Below are 17048 nucleotides of genomic sequence, written 5' to 3'. Positions count from 1 at the left end.
TCTTTCAGTGAAGAGCATTCAGAGAGGTCCAAAACATTGTAAGACAAAACATGAAAGAAAATTGACGTCCAAGAAAATCAAGTCATCGAAACAGAAAGAACTGATTATCTTGTCCTCTGAGAAGATTGCATTGAAATGGATACTTCCAGCTTAGAAGGATTTGGTTTATCCTTGCTAATCTTAGGACTGCTAAAATTTTTGGGAATACCTTAAACTTGAATACAATGGTTCAAGTGCTATTTGATAGTTTGCAATACCTGATTCCCAAACAGCATTAAATCTTCTATCTGGGGTGGTCCCATTGCTCTCATCTGTTGCCAATTTGTGACATACTGTAAAACGAGGAATGTTTGTGAGCATTTTAATTTTGCGAATTTCTCGAGAGCCAAGATTCGCGAAATTAACATGCATGTGAAAGTTCTTGTCTACACTATATGCATTGAATGTTAGAGGCAACTCGCGAAAATTTCATGCTGCGAAAAAGGCCGTTGGCTCCAATTCGCGAAAATTTCATGCCGCAAAAATATCATGTTTTACAGTACCATCAGACTGGTGGGACCTCAAATCAATGGGAAGCGTACGTGAGGGAGCTTCCAGTGCTTTTCCGCACAATTGTAAATTCCCTTCCCTCAGAAACAGAAACATTGATCCGATGCAACATAAATACATCAATGCTTTGGTCAAATGCTGAATATCACAGACGATCATAGGCTACAGTTGCCTTGCTTGAAACATACTGCATGTTTGACGTCTCTAGTGCTCTTTTTTGAAGAGACTCACATCTTTTGAATAATTAAGTAATTCATAACCGTCATTGCTTTTGTTTGTCATCAACATCCCCAGTATCATTACTACACAGTATTGGACACCTGCATGTAATTGTTGAGTTGGTGATTTTTATTTGAATCAAGAAACTGGAAATGAACTCACTTGTAGTGACGTTTTGCCAATCATCAATTGGCTTCCTCAGGTCAATGAAGATCCCACGTATGGAACAGCCCCTATATAATGCAAGATTGTGCTGAGACAAAGCACACTGGACCTTGTCCAGCATGCGTAAAACGGCTTGGAATCCTGCAAATGGCCTGGTTTCGCGTGTGCGACAAATTGAAGCGGATGCCTCCTTTCTTTCTTTCTTTCTAAGGTGTCTTTCGCATGCTGGAGAAGGTCCAGTGTGTCCTGACTCTGTAAAATCTTGCACTACACTGTATATAAGGGCTGGTCCATATACGGGATCTTCATTTGTCCGAATGACTGGCGAAACATCGCTACAAGTGAGTTCAGTTACCCTTTCTTGATTCAAGAAAGTTCTTAAGAAAGCCCAAAATGTGCAGAATGTCATCCGCAGAAACCTATGGAACTGTGATACGAAAGTGAAATCTGCTACATATCTGGCCCTAGTGAGACCCATACTCGAATACGCATCCTCCGTCTGGGACCTACCACTAAACACTACATTAATTCTCTCGAGCGAATCCAACGGCAGGCAGCCAGATTCTGCACGAACACCTATACCAGGGAAGAGGGATCTGTTACAAGGGCATTATCCGAGTTGGGCTGGGAATCGCTCCAGACAAGGAGAAAGCATCAGAGGCTTTGCATGTTGTACAAAATGAAAAACGGTTTAGTCAACGTCCCCCTATATAATTATGTTCAACCCAACGCACGTGACACCAGAGGCAATAATCAAAAATTTATTCAACAACGACACAGAGCTACAGTTTTCCGGGATTCCTTCTTCATAACGACTGTTAAAGACTGGAACCAACTCCCTAACGCAGTGGTTCAATGCCCATCATTGTCCCTGTTCAAGCAAAATTTGATGCAATTTCAATAGTCGCGCTCTATCCACACGTAGTGCTTCTCTACATGATGTGTCTTCCTGGACATTTTGCTGACTAAACCATACAGATACAGAAATAACTATCACTTTCTTGTACTTTGACTGGATGAATGAGAAGAATTTACATCAGTCTGTTGGGATATGCTTGGGAGAGAAAAAACACAGAGTCTAGAAAAATTTCTTTTGGCATGTACATGTAACACACCACATCCCTATCACTGGGGATAACAATCAAATCACTTACATATGAATGTACATCATGTGCTCTGAAGTTACACAAGAGAACCTGAGAATAAATCATACTCTAAGTGTAAGACAGTAGTTTAAAAAAAAAAAAGTAGGTAGTGCTCCTTCACACATTGTTTGAATATTGATATCTAGTCTTCTGATATGCTCTTCAGAAGTGAAAATGATATTCTGCCCCCCCCCCCCATCCCTCAATGTCTCTCTTTCTTCTCCGAACTGTAAGAGACCTGTAATTCTATCCCAAGAGGACACATATGGCACATTAATGACAACATAACATTAATCCAACTGTATGAATGCTACATTCCGAGTGAGAACGAAGGGGGAAAAAAAGGACATTTCTGAATGATGAGTCATTATTGTTGCAATTAGCCACTTCCTTTCTTCCACAGAAGATGAACCCATTGCATGGAAGTACGTGCAATTACCGACAATAATAGTCATTGCATTTGTGTAGCAAACATTATAAATGTTCTAAGCTCATTGAATATTGTCATGCTGTTGTCATGGTAGCTGTAATTGTGGCAAATTGCAACTGTTTTCACTGCTTATCCAGAAACAAGTATCTTAATGATGGCATTCTCTTGCACTGGCAATATATTGTTTGTGTTTGACAATGAAATGAAAATCAATAAGCTCGAAAGGAACTTTTCAACAATTGTTATTCTTCTTCAGCTGTTGAATGTCGTAATGTGCACATTAGCAGTGGTGAATTCTATTCACGTACTATCCAATTATTTTTCCACTTTTTCACAGGAGAGATGCCATGCATATCGTACCTTACAGACTCAAGTCATAATCTCTCTCATAGTTATTTTAAGTCTTGCCATATGTCCACAACGACCCATGTTTGCACACTGGAACCTGTCTCTGTGAGCAAGACAATCATATATTTAATCTTATACAGCCTTCTTTAGAAGCAGTTTATTTGCTTTCTTTCTTTTTTTTTTCTTTTTTTTTAAAGAGTTGCACAAAATTATTCAAATCAACTGCATATCATCAGTAACATGTAGGCAATTTCATTGTACAGTACCTACACCCATACTAGGCCACTGTGACATTCTGAGATGTAAACTGACAATCCTATGTGTATTAACAGATGGAAGAAAAATGCTACATACATACACAGCTTGCTGATCATCAAAGACATGATTCATCCATTCTTTGTGAGATTTATCATACTAAATTTGCACAATGGTTGTCATGTTCAAACACACTTCATTCAGAGAACACATTTCATTTAATGTCTCTCTTCTTGCTGATGTCCAATGGAAGTACTATTGGAGTAAAGCATTCCAGCCCTCCAGATGACTGCATTATAAACTTAAATGACTAATGCTTCCCTCTCAAGGTGTATATGCCTACAGCATTTCTGGTTTTCCCAAGCAGTGTAGTTGGCATAAAATGCCCCCCCCCCTTTTTTTTTTGTAATGTTCTGATTTTTCTGCAGATGTAATTAATGCAATCTGTTCAATATTATGCTTTCTTCAGGTTTCATGACATTTGCTCTTGAGACAATTAATGCTCCCATGCAATATCTGCATGCTAAGCCAAACATAAATTCTACAGGTCCACAGACATAACCCTAGCCCCAATCCTAATCCTCAGATCAATCTAAACCTAAAATGGCATCACAACCCTAAACCCAACCCTAAGTCCCAGGAGAAAATAAAACCAGAGCAATTGTCGCAGTAGCAAATGTCGTATCATCCTTGCTCCAATACTGGATGAGCACTTAAAAATCAGAGGTACTGGATGATCATTTCAGTAGGAAAATTTTTCCCCACACTTAATGGGCTACTTCCAATGGTTCGAGTCAAGTTCTTGATGAACTTGTGTGGATGTAATAGTTTGAGATATATGAGTTGATTTTAGAGCGACATCTGATGAGAGGTTCGTTTTGGAAGTTTAATGGAACTAAAATGTCGAAGCAACAAGTAGATATCGTTAAGTGTTCTACTAATGGCAGTACAGATTCCCCCTTACTGGAATCTTAACCATGCCAAAGATATCGTCAGTGATATTGTTATTCAGCATTTAAAATGGAACAAATTCAGAAAATATGATACATAATGGGAACAAACTGAACCTCCCCAAGTGTGCTTCTCTAAGTTGGTGAGCAGGGAAAAAACAAAACAAGTTCTGATGATACCATGGCCCTTGTCTAACCAAAGTATCTTTAAGTGACAGATCCAGGTGTTTGATCCCAAAGTCACAACCACTTGTTGCAAGAGGGACAGGGACATACATCTATGTTTTGCCTTCTCAGAAAGCTAAATTACAGAGCGGCGAGACACTTCTGCTTTAATGATAATAACCTTCCTGATGGTTGTGAATACTGTAAATGGCCTACAAAGGCAATTTCTGCGGGTATCACGCAAACAGTACTGAGGAGATCAAATGAAGACGCATTGTACACAAAAATTTGCACAAATGGCCAAGATAATACATGCACAGATAATTGGTGGTTTGACAGAAAACTCATCTTTGGTAAGCCCTCCACACTTCCGTGTAATCCTGCTTGAATACAGCAATCTGATAACAATAATCACTGCCGATTCTGACAGTGTCTTTTCATAATGCCATGGTGTTTCAAAGTGCTTTGTAAAATATTTGTATACTGGAATTAATTCTGCACCCTGAGTGCACTCAGTCCAGCAACATTTCATTTCAGACCGAAATGTGCCGTTAAAAATGAAATAATAATAATAAAAAGAATAGCGATAACATCAGCCCACATAGAATGCCACAATGTTATGACTAGGATGTGAGCTGTAATTCTATTTAGATGAAGTTCATTTCTGGTAGAGACTACATACAATACTTAGAAATGTAGCCATTGAGAGTTTATTGCTTCCAGGCATTTTATCCATCACTGACATCAAATTTCTCTGCCACAGAATTTAAAGGTCCTGTTTACCTTGGAGAGCAGTGATTAAAAAAATTATCAAGGTATCGCATTTGATGCATATGTGTAGGTCTGTTGTATCACAAAACATCCTACCATATAAAATTTTCGCAAAAAAGCATGAAATGTAAGGAGATATCAGTATTTTCTTGATAAACCATAACTGTAGACGGTTTAGTCCGGAAACATTTTTCTTATAACTAGTGTTCATATTTTGTGTATTTAACAATACTTACAAACGATTATACGGATTCAAATTTTCACAGTGGTTGTTTCTATCTCTCACTCACATTTTAGAAATATTTTAAAGTACTAATGCTGGGTTTTTGTTTCATCTGCAAATGGTAAATTATGCCTTTAAGTTTAAAGTAAAAAATCTGCAGAAAAGCAAACAAACAAAAACATGTCAGCCCATGTACAGCATCAAATTGTCATAACTCTTATAGGTGATCTACCAGGTGAGTCATCATTCTATACTGAAGGTGGTCCACTTCTGGCAGAGACTAGCTTATGATGCTTTGCAAGTTACCACTGCATCCTTTGCTGCATTTCTTTCACCATGGACATGAAATTTCTTTGCAAACAGAAAAAAAAAAGCTGAGAACTTCATGTTGTGTCCACCACATGAGAGCATCTGGGCCTATCCATGTGTTGACGGATAGAGAAAAGACTGGAATTTGTTTTATCTCCCTGTGTCTTTAAACATAGCACAGGGAATCTGTGATGTATGGTTAGCAATGCATTTTTCATCGGACTGGCAAGATTCTACAAGCAGCTTTGGCTACCAAAGGAGGGCATCCCCACTACTTGATCATTACAATCCAGGTTTTAGATATGCAAGGGCCTTGTGATTCTTTGAACACATTGCGAGACTCTCCTGTGAGTGGCCCACCTTACACTAGCATCGTCATGCTCCTTGGAGTTTGGGAGATCTTTGCAACAATACTGCAACACTCCGGCGTACAAGTCGATTATTGGGCAGCAAAGACATTTTGTGTGATGATCTCTTCTTGCAAACCACAAAACATGCAGTCAATCCCACATGGAGAGTTACAGTGTCTGTCGCTCACTACATCCCGTACGTAGCTACATTAGCGTCGAAGGCAGCTGCACTGATATATAAATACACAATGTCATGCTTCACACAAATTAGCCTAGCATGCAGTAACAATGCAAAAGCACAGACGAAGGAAGGAGGCAAGAGCAGTAAGGTAGGACCTGGCCGCCAGATCACCATTGTCCTGCTCTCTCCTTCTCCTGCTCATCTCAGAGCAGTTCGAATCGGAGATAGCTCTTGAGTTTGGCTGGCAGTGGTAACCTCTGCACCTCCTGCTCCTTGATGGCCGTTCGGATGCGCATCCGACAGCACTCCTGCAGCGTGGGTACTGTGAGGGAGAGAAGAGGTAACTTTCCATGAGGTTGTTATCAGCACACAAATTGCGTTGCATAAATCACTCAAATGAGATTACAAATCGGCTGAAAACAGTTTGCAAAGCCTAAAGTGGGTAGAACAATATGGTGTTATAATAAGATTTTGGATATCAAAATCAATATCATTCATAAGTATATGATTGTTTAAAGACAAAGAATGGTCCTCTAAAATATAGAAAGGCATGCTACAATATCCAGTTCAATCACTACTCACCTTGCATATATATACATAATTATGTGTTGTACATAATTTACAGCGAAGTTCAATTTTATTACAGAAAACCACTTTATTCATATAAAAACAACATTGTATCATTTTCACAAGCCACCTATGGCGTTTTATTCTTAAACCCTACTGAAAATGGTTTGTTTTTACTAGTACAATCACTATTTCCAGTCCACATATGGGAGAGTACTACAGCTTACCATAATTCAGCTGAACAATTCTGACTTGCTTGGTAGTGCCGTAGACATCGACAATAGCGTAGAAGGGGCTGTGCAGGTCTGCTTCCTCCATTAGTGATGGCCCCTGGTCTTCCCCATTGATGATGAGGTGCATGTATGCCTTGCACTCTGCATTTACATTCTGCACTTCATAGGTGATCCCAATTCTACTACCGATGGATGTCGCATGGAACCTCACTCCTGGCGAGGTTGGCGGGTACGGCGCAAACTTTGCGCGAGACCCAAGGGGATCGTTTCCGTTGTGGGTGCCCAGCGCCTGTCCGCCATGTGCAGTGTTCAGGGAAATGTTGCAGAAGTCTTTGACCAAGAGGGACTGTGGTAGGATCTTGTTTCCGACCTGGAGAGCATTGCCGCAGTTCTGGATGAAGGAGCTGGTCTCTACCTGCTCTTCATCATCATCCTGTATGGTGCGTGGCACCTTGTTGTGGTGTTTGGTGATGGCAAAAATCCAGGACCGACCCATGCTGGTCAGGTCCGGCATCGAGTACTGCGGGATCAGTGCCTCTGTTCCTTCGGCGGCCATTTCTGTCGGCATAAATGGTTCCCCGTGCCGCACTGGCATCATCTTGGAAGGACAGTGCTGGGTCAGTCCGCATCGAAGATGGCCACTCCATCCAGACTCCTGTTCATCTATCTCTACCATGAATATCTCTCCCGGTTGTAAGGGCTTCTCGCTGAAGGTGATGGCGTTGGCAAAGCTGGTTGTCCGCTTGGCCACCTCGCCATCTGCACTGAGGCGGACGTTGACGCCATGGTTCTCGTGAAATCGGTACAGGGGCATTTCAAAGTTGTTCTCTTACAGCGCCATCTGTAGTAACATTAACATCAGCAATATACCTTTAAATTATTACCATATTACTTACAACATGTACAATAACTACGAATTTATCATCAGGCAATATGTCACAAATCTTACTACTTTTTGTGAAATTAACATGTAACATACTCATTAAACTCTCTGCGAGCATGAGCATTGACAAACTATCCTCAGTTGCTTGATAGAATTTTGTACTTGAAGAGATACATGTATATTGCTGGACTAGTCTACACCTACCAGTTCAATTGATACTGCACTTATGTTCTGTTCCATGTTTCCGGTCCTTTTTTAAATCAAATATCTTTCACATTTCTTATGAACATCTGCAATCTGCAATTTTCTGTAATGTAGAATAAGTGTTGGGGAATAATCAGAATGAAGTGATTAGATCTTGTTTTGGGTACTTTGTCTTTAGCAATACTGGCAGTGACATGCCCATATCATCACCTCAGGGTTCAGGTTCTGTCTGTACTCCCCAAATTGGTATAAAGACAGCTTATTAGCTCCACTTCCAGAACACACAAGAAGGAAGAATTTGTCCCATAAAATGCAGGTTCCTGGCTTCATGCTTAAAGATTACACTGTTTTTGTGAGGGTAGGTAGGTGGGCCACTTCAATGGGTTACCACCCTGCACTTCAAGATTAAGATGAATGAATGACATGGGATCTTTTACGTGTGTGAGCCATGACTCTCTCACATGTTGAGTACATAATCAGGCTGTATATAGCATGCCTGCCCTTCATTCTCCTTAAAATAGTATTAAATTCTTTTCTGTGCATTATCATCTATGGTCAATTTTTTACAGTAATTAACAGTACTAGTCTGAGAGCTGGCTGCTGGTCAATTTACCCCATCAAGCCTAAAAGGTTTGACCCCTCAGAGTTGCTGGGGCCACCCTCCTCATTAAAAAAATGCCCGTCAGCCTGGTCCCTGAGGGCGGGTTCGGCCCCCAGGGACCCCCCGAAAAGGCCCTCCGGCGGGTGTAATTTACCCCATGGAGCCCATGGACCAAACTTGGCCTATATGAATGTCCTATGGGTGTACATAATCAAAATATAAAAACTGACAAAATATCTGGTCGGGAAAGGGGTTGCCAGACCGCTTGTTTGCAGGCATAAAACCTTGTTTTTGGTCAAGGAGTATGCGCCAAGACTACACTGTCCCATAGGCCCTGTACTGTAGCGTCTCCCAACAGGCTGACGGACAGTGCCAGTTAGTGCATGTAGTAGTCTTGGCGCAGACTCCTTTACGCGCAACAAGGGTTTGTGCCTGCAAACTACCCGTTATACCCTGGGACCCAGGGTAGTTTGCATGCACAAATTGACCACACACACACCCACCCCCCCCCCCCACACACACACATACACACACACATAATGTTTACACATGACTCTATGTATAACTGTATATACCATAACACTAAACATATTACAATTAATAGGTTTCTCATTAATGCAGCCATAATACCTTGCACATAATAAATGTCAAACCTATAAGATGTTCATACCTTTTGAATGTTTTACATGGATACTATCAATACACCTTTCAGGAACAATGAAGGAATTTGAAATTTGTGTGAAGTTGTATTAGGTTTTATTGGCCACACAGCCTACTCTTTCTGTATGATGACATTGTATTCACCTTATGAGACTCAAACAGAGCTTTTCAGAAAATGCTGAAATAAAACCTTTGTTGTGAGTAAACTTCAGTTTAAGACCAACCACAACAGCGCTAAAGGCCAGTTGTATAACACATTTAAGTAAACATTTTCATCAACCGTGCATTAAACATAACTTTAATAAACTTTATGTCAACAAGTGGGATGTAGCTTGGATTACTTCTTTTTCTCCTGCTTGATATCCTCTTTTAGATACAAATAAAATAACAAGTCTCAATCCTAATATAAGATTCCTTTGAAAACCTCAAACTAATAATTTTTTGTGTTTTTGGCTGATAGAAACCACCCTTTGATGTATAAAAATAGGCAAGGATTACAGCATCCATGCCAACATTTCCTTTATTTGACTCTAATAAATTCCAAATCAGAATAAACTGCATAACATAAGGAAGGAGCTTAATGGTTATGGAAATGATATTGATCAATTTTCATACTCAGTAGTGCATGTCACCTCATAGTTTTGGGCAAATATCTGCATATCTATAATACTAATGAACATGTAATTACGGTGTTCTATATAAATTGTATACATGTATTTCTTCCTTGGAACCTCAAATAACAAGCTTCACAATAGAATGCTAACTTTCTGTAATGAAAATAAACAGGCCAAGAGCATTTACTTTGATCTTGTGTTCTCTCATCTCTTCAGCGCTTTTTTTTTTTTGTCATCTTCTTATTTCTGGAGATATATTTTATTTATAATAGTTCCCAGCCCCACACAATTAATGGTGTCACATACTGCAAACACTGCCAATGGCCGTGACCAGTACACACCAAGTTGAAACATGATAGCTCTCTTTTTATATAGCATATAGGCTAAAAGTATTAACTTGGTCTTGTGGTCTCTTTATATCAGCAGTTTTGTCAACTCCTTATTTCTGGAGATACACTGTATACTTCATTTCCCCAGCCCCACACAAACAAAACTCAACCTATGGTGTCACACACTGCAAAGAGCGCATCATAGTATATGACTGCCGTTAACCCGGGACATATACACACAACGTGAAACATAAAATTACCAGCTGAATGAAATGTTAGCTTAATTTCTTTTCTTTAATCAAAACATTATGGCATGCACGTTGAGAGCATTTACATGTTGTGTTCTCTTTTATATTAGAATTTTTGTCAACTCCTCATACCCCCCCCCCCCCCCCCCCCCCCAAAAAAAAGATAATACTTCCAGGGTGTCACATACCATATACAGTTACAATGCAGGTCCTAGTTCATATTTATGATTTAGTTGCCATTCAAAACCATGGCAATTACACATCAAACCATGCATCACACTCTATGGAAGACTAAAGCTTACATAAATTGCGTATGAGCATTGCACATGTTTCAGTTGCAGTCTTATGATTCCTGAACTGACCAGTATTTAGCATGAATTTATTTCATATAATATAAAACATAATTTCACATTTTAGTCTATCATACAGTATAATGCATGATTTGAGAAACTGAAGTCTACTCACAACAAAAGGGTTTATTTCAGCATTTAAAAATATATATATATATATGTATATATTTGTCTTATGGTGGATACATAATAAAGGGTAAGCAGGTTGTGTGGCCAGTAAAACAGAATACAATTTCACACAAATTTCAAAATCTCTTCAGTGTTCCTGCTTGAAGGTTCACTGATAGTATCGATGTAAAACATTCAAAAGTTATGAACATAATAATTATAGGTCTGACAATGTGCAAGGTATCATGGCTGTATGGAGAAACCACTGGTCATGTTTTGTGTTACGGCATTCTTAGTATACATAGAGTCATGTGTGAATGTGTGTGAATGTGTGTGTGTGTGTGTGTGTGTGTGTGTGTGTGTGTGTGTGGGTGGGTGTGGGTGTGTGTGTGGTCAATTTGTGCATGCAAACTACCCTGGGTCCCAGGGTATAACGGGTAGTTTGCAGGCACAAACCCTTGTTGCGCGTAAAGGAGTCTGCGCCAAGACTACTACATGCACTAACTGGCACTGTCCGTCAGCCTGTTGGGAGACGCTACAGTACAGGGCCAATGGGACAGTGTAGTCTTGGCGCAGACTCCTTGACCAAAAACAAGGTTTTATGCCTGCAAACAAGCGGTCTGGCAACCCCTTTCCCGACCAGATATTTTGTCAGTTTTTATATTTTGATTATGTACACCCATAGGACATTCATATAGGCCAAGTTTGGTCCATGGGCTCCATGGGGTAAATTACACCCGCCGGAGGGCCTTTTCGGGGGGTCCCTGGGGGCCGAACCCGCCCTCAGGGACCAGGCTGACGGGCATTTTTTTAATGAGGAGGGTGGCCCCAGCAACTCTCAGGGGTCAAACCTTATGGGCTTGATGGGGTAAATTGACCAGCAGCCAGCTCTCAGACTATACGGTATTCATTGGTATTGTAAGCCGCCCCAAATTTGACCATACCAGCTACAAGTAGATACCTTGACGCTTTTTCCGCACAGTTGAATTTTGGCACGGGAGGTCGAACTCTGGTATGGTACTACAGGTACACGTCTGTACTGATTATATGTTGAGTACTGGTAACACTAAACTATGTCACATAACAAAAGCTGCCCATAATTCAACCACAACACCAGACACTGTCCAAAATTTGACGCCTGCTACATGTAGAAACCTATATAGGCTTTTGCGCACAGTCGAACCTTGGCACGGGAGGTCGAATCTTGTTGCTGGTGCCGTACACTATGCCGAGTACTGTTAGATTTATATCCATAACTTCCATCCTTGCACTGTGGCAAGTTGCAGCATGTAGCTCGGATTAAGAACTTCATTTAGACTATTCGTTTTTAGCAAAAACTATAGATATAATTTATGGCGCTCGTGTACTTTCACACCTCCTCATCAATTGATCTCCAAACATGCAATGACTCACTCTAAATATCCAACAATCACGAATACTTGCATCTCAGTGAGACCCAATCCGGAGCAGAAAGCGCAGCATGGTATCATACAGGTTCAGATCACGGCAGCGAGCACCACGACTGATCTGAATGTAGCGATGTCATAGCAATCACAGCAAGTTCTTCTATGGTATCTTTAGAAAGATAAACCTATTTTTTGGCCTTTCCCTCAGCTTGTACCGAGTCTTGCGGTAGCGATTGATTGAGGTTTAGGGTTGTTGTTTGTGTTGTGTGTGTGTGTGTGTGTGCTTGTGTGTGTGATGGTGTATGTGTGTGAATGAAAGAAGATTGTGAGAAATGTGGTTATAAGACATGGGTGAAAGAATAAAGAAGAGAAAGGATGGAAAAAGGGAGAAATCAAATCAATGAAAAGAGACCAAAAAGGTAAAACTGGAAAAATGAAACAAAAGGTTTACAAAACAGAAAGTACACTTAGAATGAAAACAAAAGATAATGGAAGGAAAGAAAGAGGAGATTTTTTGCATTATAAAGGAAAGGGAGAGATGGATATGTTTGAAAAGAAAAGCAGAAAGCGAAGAAGAAATAAAGATTGAAAACAAAGCATTAGGTATAGACAGAATGAGAGATGAATCAACACTGTATAAAAGCAAACTCTAAAGATGAATAGGAAGGAAAGAGAGAATTATACAAGTTAAAAAGGAAATAAAGAAACTTATCAGAACCAAACACAAGGAAAGGAAATTGGAGAGGAAAGAAAGGAAAGGTAGATGATGATGGGAAAGGAAAGGTAGCTGATGGGAAAGATAACTTGTGAAATGTGTTCCATGGTACATGTATCTCCATATTTTGAATGATAATCATATGATAATGTGATTTCAGTTAATTTTTTCAGATTTGAGGCAATTGACTTGAAATTCGGCATATGTGACTGCTATGATATGTGGGTGTGCAAATTTCATCCTTGTTCATGTTGAACATTGAGTTGTTATGGTAACAGTATACAAATTAATTGTTAGCTGAATTTACTTTCTCAGTGTTTGATGGCGTATCAATCACATTGAGTGATAGTTTTTGTTTTGATTTGCACGCATGTGCTTCATTTTCATTTTTATGCTGACGACAATGATGACTATGTTTTAAGAGGTTAAAGGTTTAGGGTTGGGGGTCGGGCGGAAATCCAGGAAACCCCTAGCCCTACATTTATGTTGAAGTTGTATTTTTTCAGTTTTTGAAATTAATGTATGAATATATTTATAAATGAAGTCAATGGTTGGATGATTATATTGGAATTGTCCTGTGTTTTTTATGTTTTGAAGTTTGATATGGGCTATGGTGTTAAGGGGTGGAGATCGGGGGTTGAGGGATAATTTCTTAATGATTGTTAAATGTTTCTTAGGGGCAACATGTGAGGGTTCACATGCCTATGGGCAATTCTTCTTCTTCTTCTTCCATTAAAGTACATCCCTCTTAGTAGAGTATAAATGTACTGAACCTTTACTTTATTTAGTTTATTTAATATCCCCCCACTATAAATTTGCACAAAATAAATAAATTACTATTTTTTTTAAAACTAATAATAAACTAAATAAAGGTTAGTGGGTAGTGGGGTTAGTGGGTAGTTAGGAAGGGGGGGGGGGGGGAGATACGGAACTCTTTCCGTAAATATATTTACTTTTGTGTGCCCTGACCCTCATGTATGATGTAGTCTCCATTCATTTCATTTTCATTTTGTGTAATGTGTACAGTACAGTGTATCCTTTGTATTATAAATGTTCATTCTGATTTTTGTTTCATGTTTGTAATGTTTATGATATGTATCCTACATTCTTTACCTGGTCGAATAAAAAATAATAATAATAATGAAGGAAATAAAGAACAATTAGGCAGAAAGTAAGATTGAATAGGAACTTGAGAAAGTTAGACAAGACTTGACTTTCGGAGACTCAGATGCAATTATTTTTATCATTATATTTAGGTTACTGAATTAAATTATGGAGAGTTTGTGCATGTTTTCAAAATCATTTGTCATTTGACGAGGAAGTGCAAAAGTACATTAGCGCCGTAATTTGTTCAGTAGAAAGAATCTCCTTTCTGCTAACAAGCTCCAGCTTCTTTCAATTCATGAATGTTCAATCAGGATGCACTTGTCGAAATCACAACACCAGACGTCAGACAGAGCAGAGCAGAGGTGTATACACACAACCCTGTAATTATGCCAAAATGGTTGGATTTGACAATAAATAAACATTTGGACATGGACAGATTATCCATTCAGATACCTATCGTCAAGAAATTTACGTTGAAGTTACTGGTGGTACTGCAAGGACAAAGTTGTTTTGCTTGCTCACCTTGTGCAGACCCCTGTGTTGTTCTGTGTTGTTGGCTCATACAGCAGAGGGTCCGGTCTATACGTCCACTCAGCTCAGTCAGTACGCAGTAGACTGCAGGCTTATTACACGAATCTCCTGCAGCAGAGCAGGGGCGTCCCTGTACGTCGTGGCAGTGGTGGTGCGACTGTCTAATTTGGACCAAATATTACGCGTCGGATGAATAAATTGATAAATGACGTAATTTTCTGAGATGCTAGTCATTGGATGGTATTAGTGGGGGAGGTCTACAAAGGACTATCTCTCAGAATTCACTATTTTCCCTTACATCTTTGTAGCTAACGACCGATGTCAACATCGTAGGTCATGTTGATTTGCCAGCCACGCACGAGTTTACACTAGATTGATTGCACGCACATATATAGGATGGTGGGGTACGTGTACTACTGAAACGAAACTGTAGTGCGGTATGCGTACGTATCGTGCTATCGGCCTTCTTATCATGGAGAGCGTCCTCACATCTCGATCGATTCGGGTGGCTACGTACGTTCGATGCAAAAAGCGTGCATACAAGCATACCACGAGAATGCTCTACCACTAACAAACACTCAAACACTTTTTCCCCCCATTTTTTTTTTAATCATCGAGTTGCACTCAATTAAAATATGAGGAATGAAATAATACGCTTGCTATGAACAGTAACAAAATTACAACATTTAATCATTAATGACAAAGCAATAAACAAAATTGGGGAAAAAACACATAGATTTAAAAACATGCCTACTTTTTATGCAAACATACAAACCAATGAAAACCAAATATAGTAGGTGCTAGGTGCCTATTGTAAATGTATTTTCTATAATGTAAACAAATGACCAAATCAACCAACAAGTGTGGACTATTGGAAAAAAGTATCAATAATCAGATGGCATAATTCTCTTTGTTTGTTTCCTTGTTTGTTTTTAGATGTATGATTTCAACTTACTTGTATTATGCTGTTTGTTTCATTTTATACCAGTATATTTCTTGATGTGGTAGTCTAGAACACAGAATTCAAAACTCTTCAGTTTTGTTTCTACACTTGTACAAAGACATATAATCATTTTGACATATCAGCAATGTTCATAACAGTCAAAATATATCAGTGAGTAGGCCTACCTGACTTTACCAGAGTAGATACATATACAAGAACAAGTAGATATATAGCCACAAGTGGAGGGGACCATCATCAATAAGCAATTTGTTTGACCGATAACTGGGATGATAGCCTCTGCCAGACAATTTACAAGTCTAGTAATTATGCTCTCTGAAAACATTTTTAAAGGAAGGAATAAAACACACACTCACCTAGTATTTTCAATATCATTTAGTCAACTCACTTTGTAAATGATATTGTATTAAATCAAAAACATGTACTTAGAAGCGATCTTTGCGTTATATTCTCGTAAATTTTTATGTTTTGTGAAAAGGGCGCCTGAGTGGTGATTGGAATAAAAGCAAAACACTCATCTATTTTTGGGAAAACATCAAAAATGCCATATTTCTTTTTTTATATTTAAAAAAAGACCCTTTTCCGCACTTTTTTTTAAATGCTAGTGCGTAGTATGTCATCATGGTGAGTGACCCCTGGTGAAAAAGCACTGAGACGCAAGGAACAAATGGGGAGGGGTGTTGTGAAGGAGTCAGGAGATCTCATTTGCATAAGATATTTTCACACATTCAAACAACAAGAAATGGTATCTTTCCCACTCTCGCATATGCAATTAAGATGCTGTGATCATATCATATTTTCACACAAATCATCACTTTTTGATCGTATCAGGGCAATTACCCCCCCCCCCCCTCCCCCAGTTAAATACTGGTTAGTGGTAAGGTTAGAGTAAAGATTCGGGTTTAGCTTAGGTTTAGGGTTAGGAGTTTGGGTTAGGGTTAGGATTAGGTTCAGGATTAGGATTAGGATTAGGGCCAGGGGAAGGGTCGGGGGGTAATTGCCCAGGGGGTAATTGCCCTTGACCCCTTTTTAATTATCTTTTTTTTTTTGTCTGACATGATCAGAAATGAGAATCCTCACACTTTATAGCTTTCCGGCACATTGTAAAATTATAATTTCCAAGAAGGAAGTGGATCATACTCGCTGAAATAATGGCAAAGGAAAAAAATAACAATGACATGTATGACATTTTTATGTATACAGCCAATGTAAGAGCTGTAAGAGTGAAGAGCTGAGTTGAGGCGCTGACATCCCCAACCCTTCAAGAGGGATGGGGTATTACACACACACACACACACACACACACACACACACACACACACTGTCGAGTCACACACACCTCGTTTGACCCAATCTGACCCTTTCTAATAAATGTGCAATATCACTGTAAATTTCTTGGGTTGGTTTCCTTATCATTACGTCATAAGTTAATGAAATTGCAGTTCTTGTTGTTTTACTACATGCACTTTGA

At 39.3% G+C, this 17048-nt stretch overlaps 1 protein-coding gene across 1 annotated transcript; it reads right to left on the bottom strand.

The window, feature by feature from the left end:
- Positions 1 to 5213: 5213 nt before the first annotated feature.
- LOC139717210 (neuralized-like protein 2) lies at positions 5214 to 14630 on the bottom strand. Its single transcript, XM_071628711.1, has 4 exons — positions 14608 to 14630; positions 7143 to 7701; positions 6855 to 7073; positions 5214 to 6382 (listed from the first exon to the last, which is right to left on the bottom strand). The coding sequence occupies exons 2-4, from the start codon at positions 7672 to 7674 to the stop codon at positions 6264 to 6266; spliced, it is 870 nt and encodes a 289-aa protein (XP_071484812.1). The 5' UTR covers positions 7675 to 7701; positions 14608 to 14630; the 3' UTR covers positions 5214 to 6263.
- Positions 14631 to 17048: the final 2418 nt, after the last annotated feature.

Source organism: Diadema antillarum, unplaced genomic scaffold (genome assembly GCF_040938485.1).
Source record: "Diadema antillarum isolate AM-2024a unplaced genomic scaffold, OU_Dant_1.0 scf00000072, whole genome shotgun sequence".
NCBI classification, from domain to species: Eukaryota; Metazoa; Echinodermata; class Echinoidea; order Diadematoida; family Diadematidae; genus Diadema; species Diadema antillarum.
This window is presented reverse-complemented; position numbering and strand designations above follow the sequence as displayed.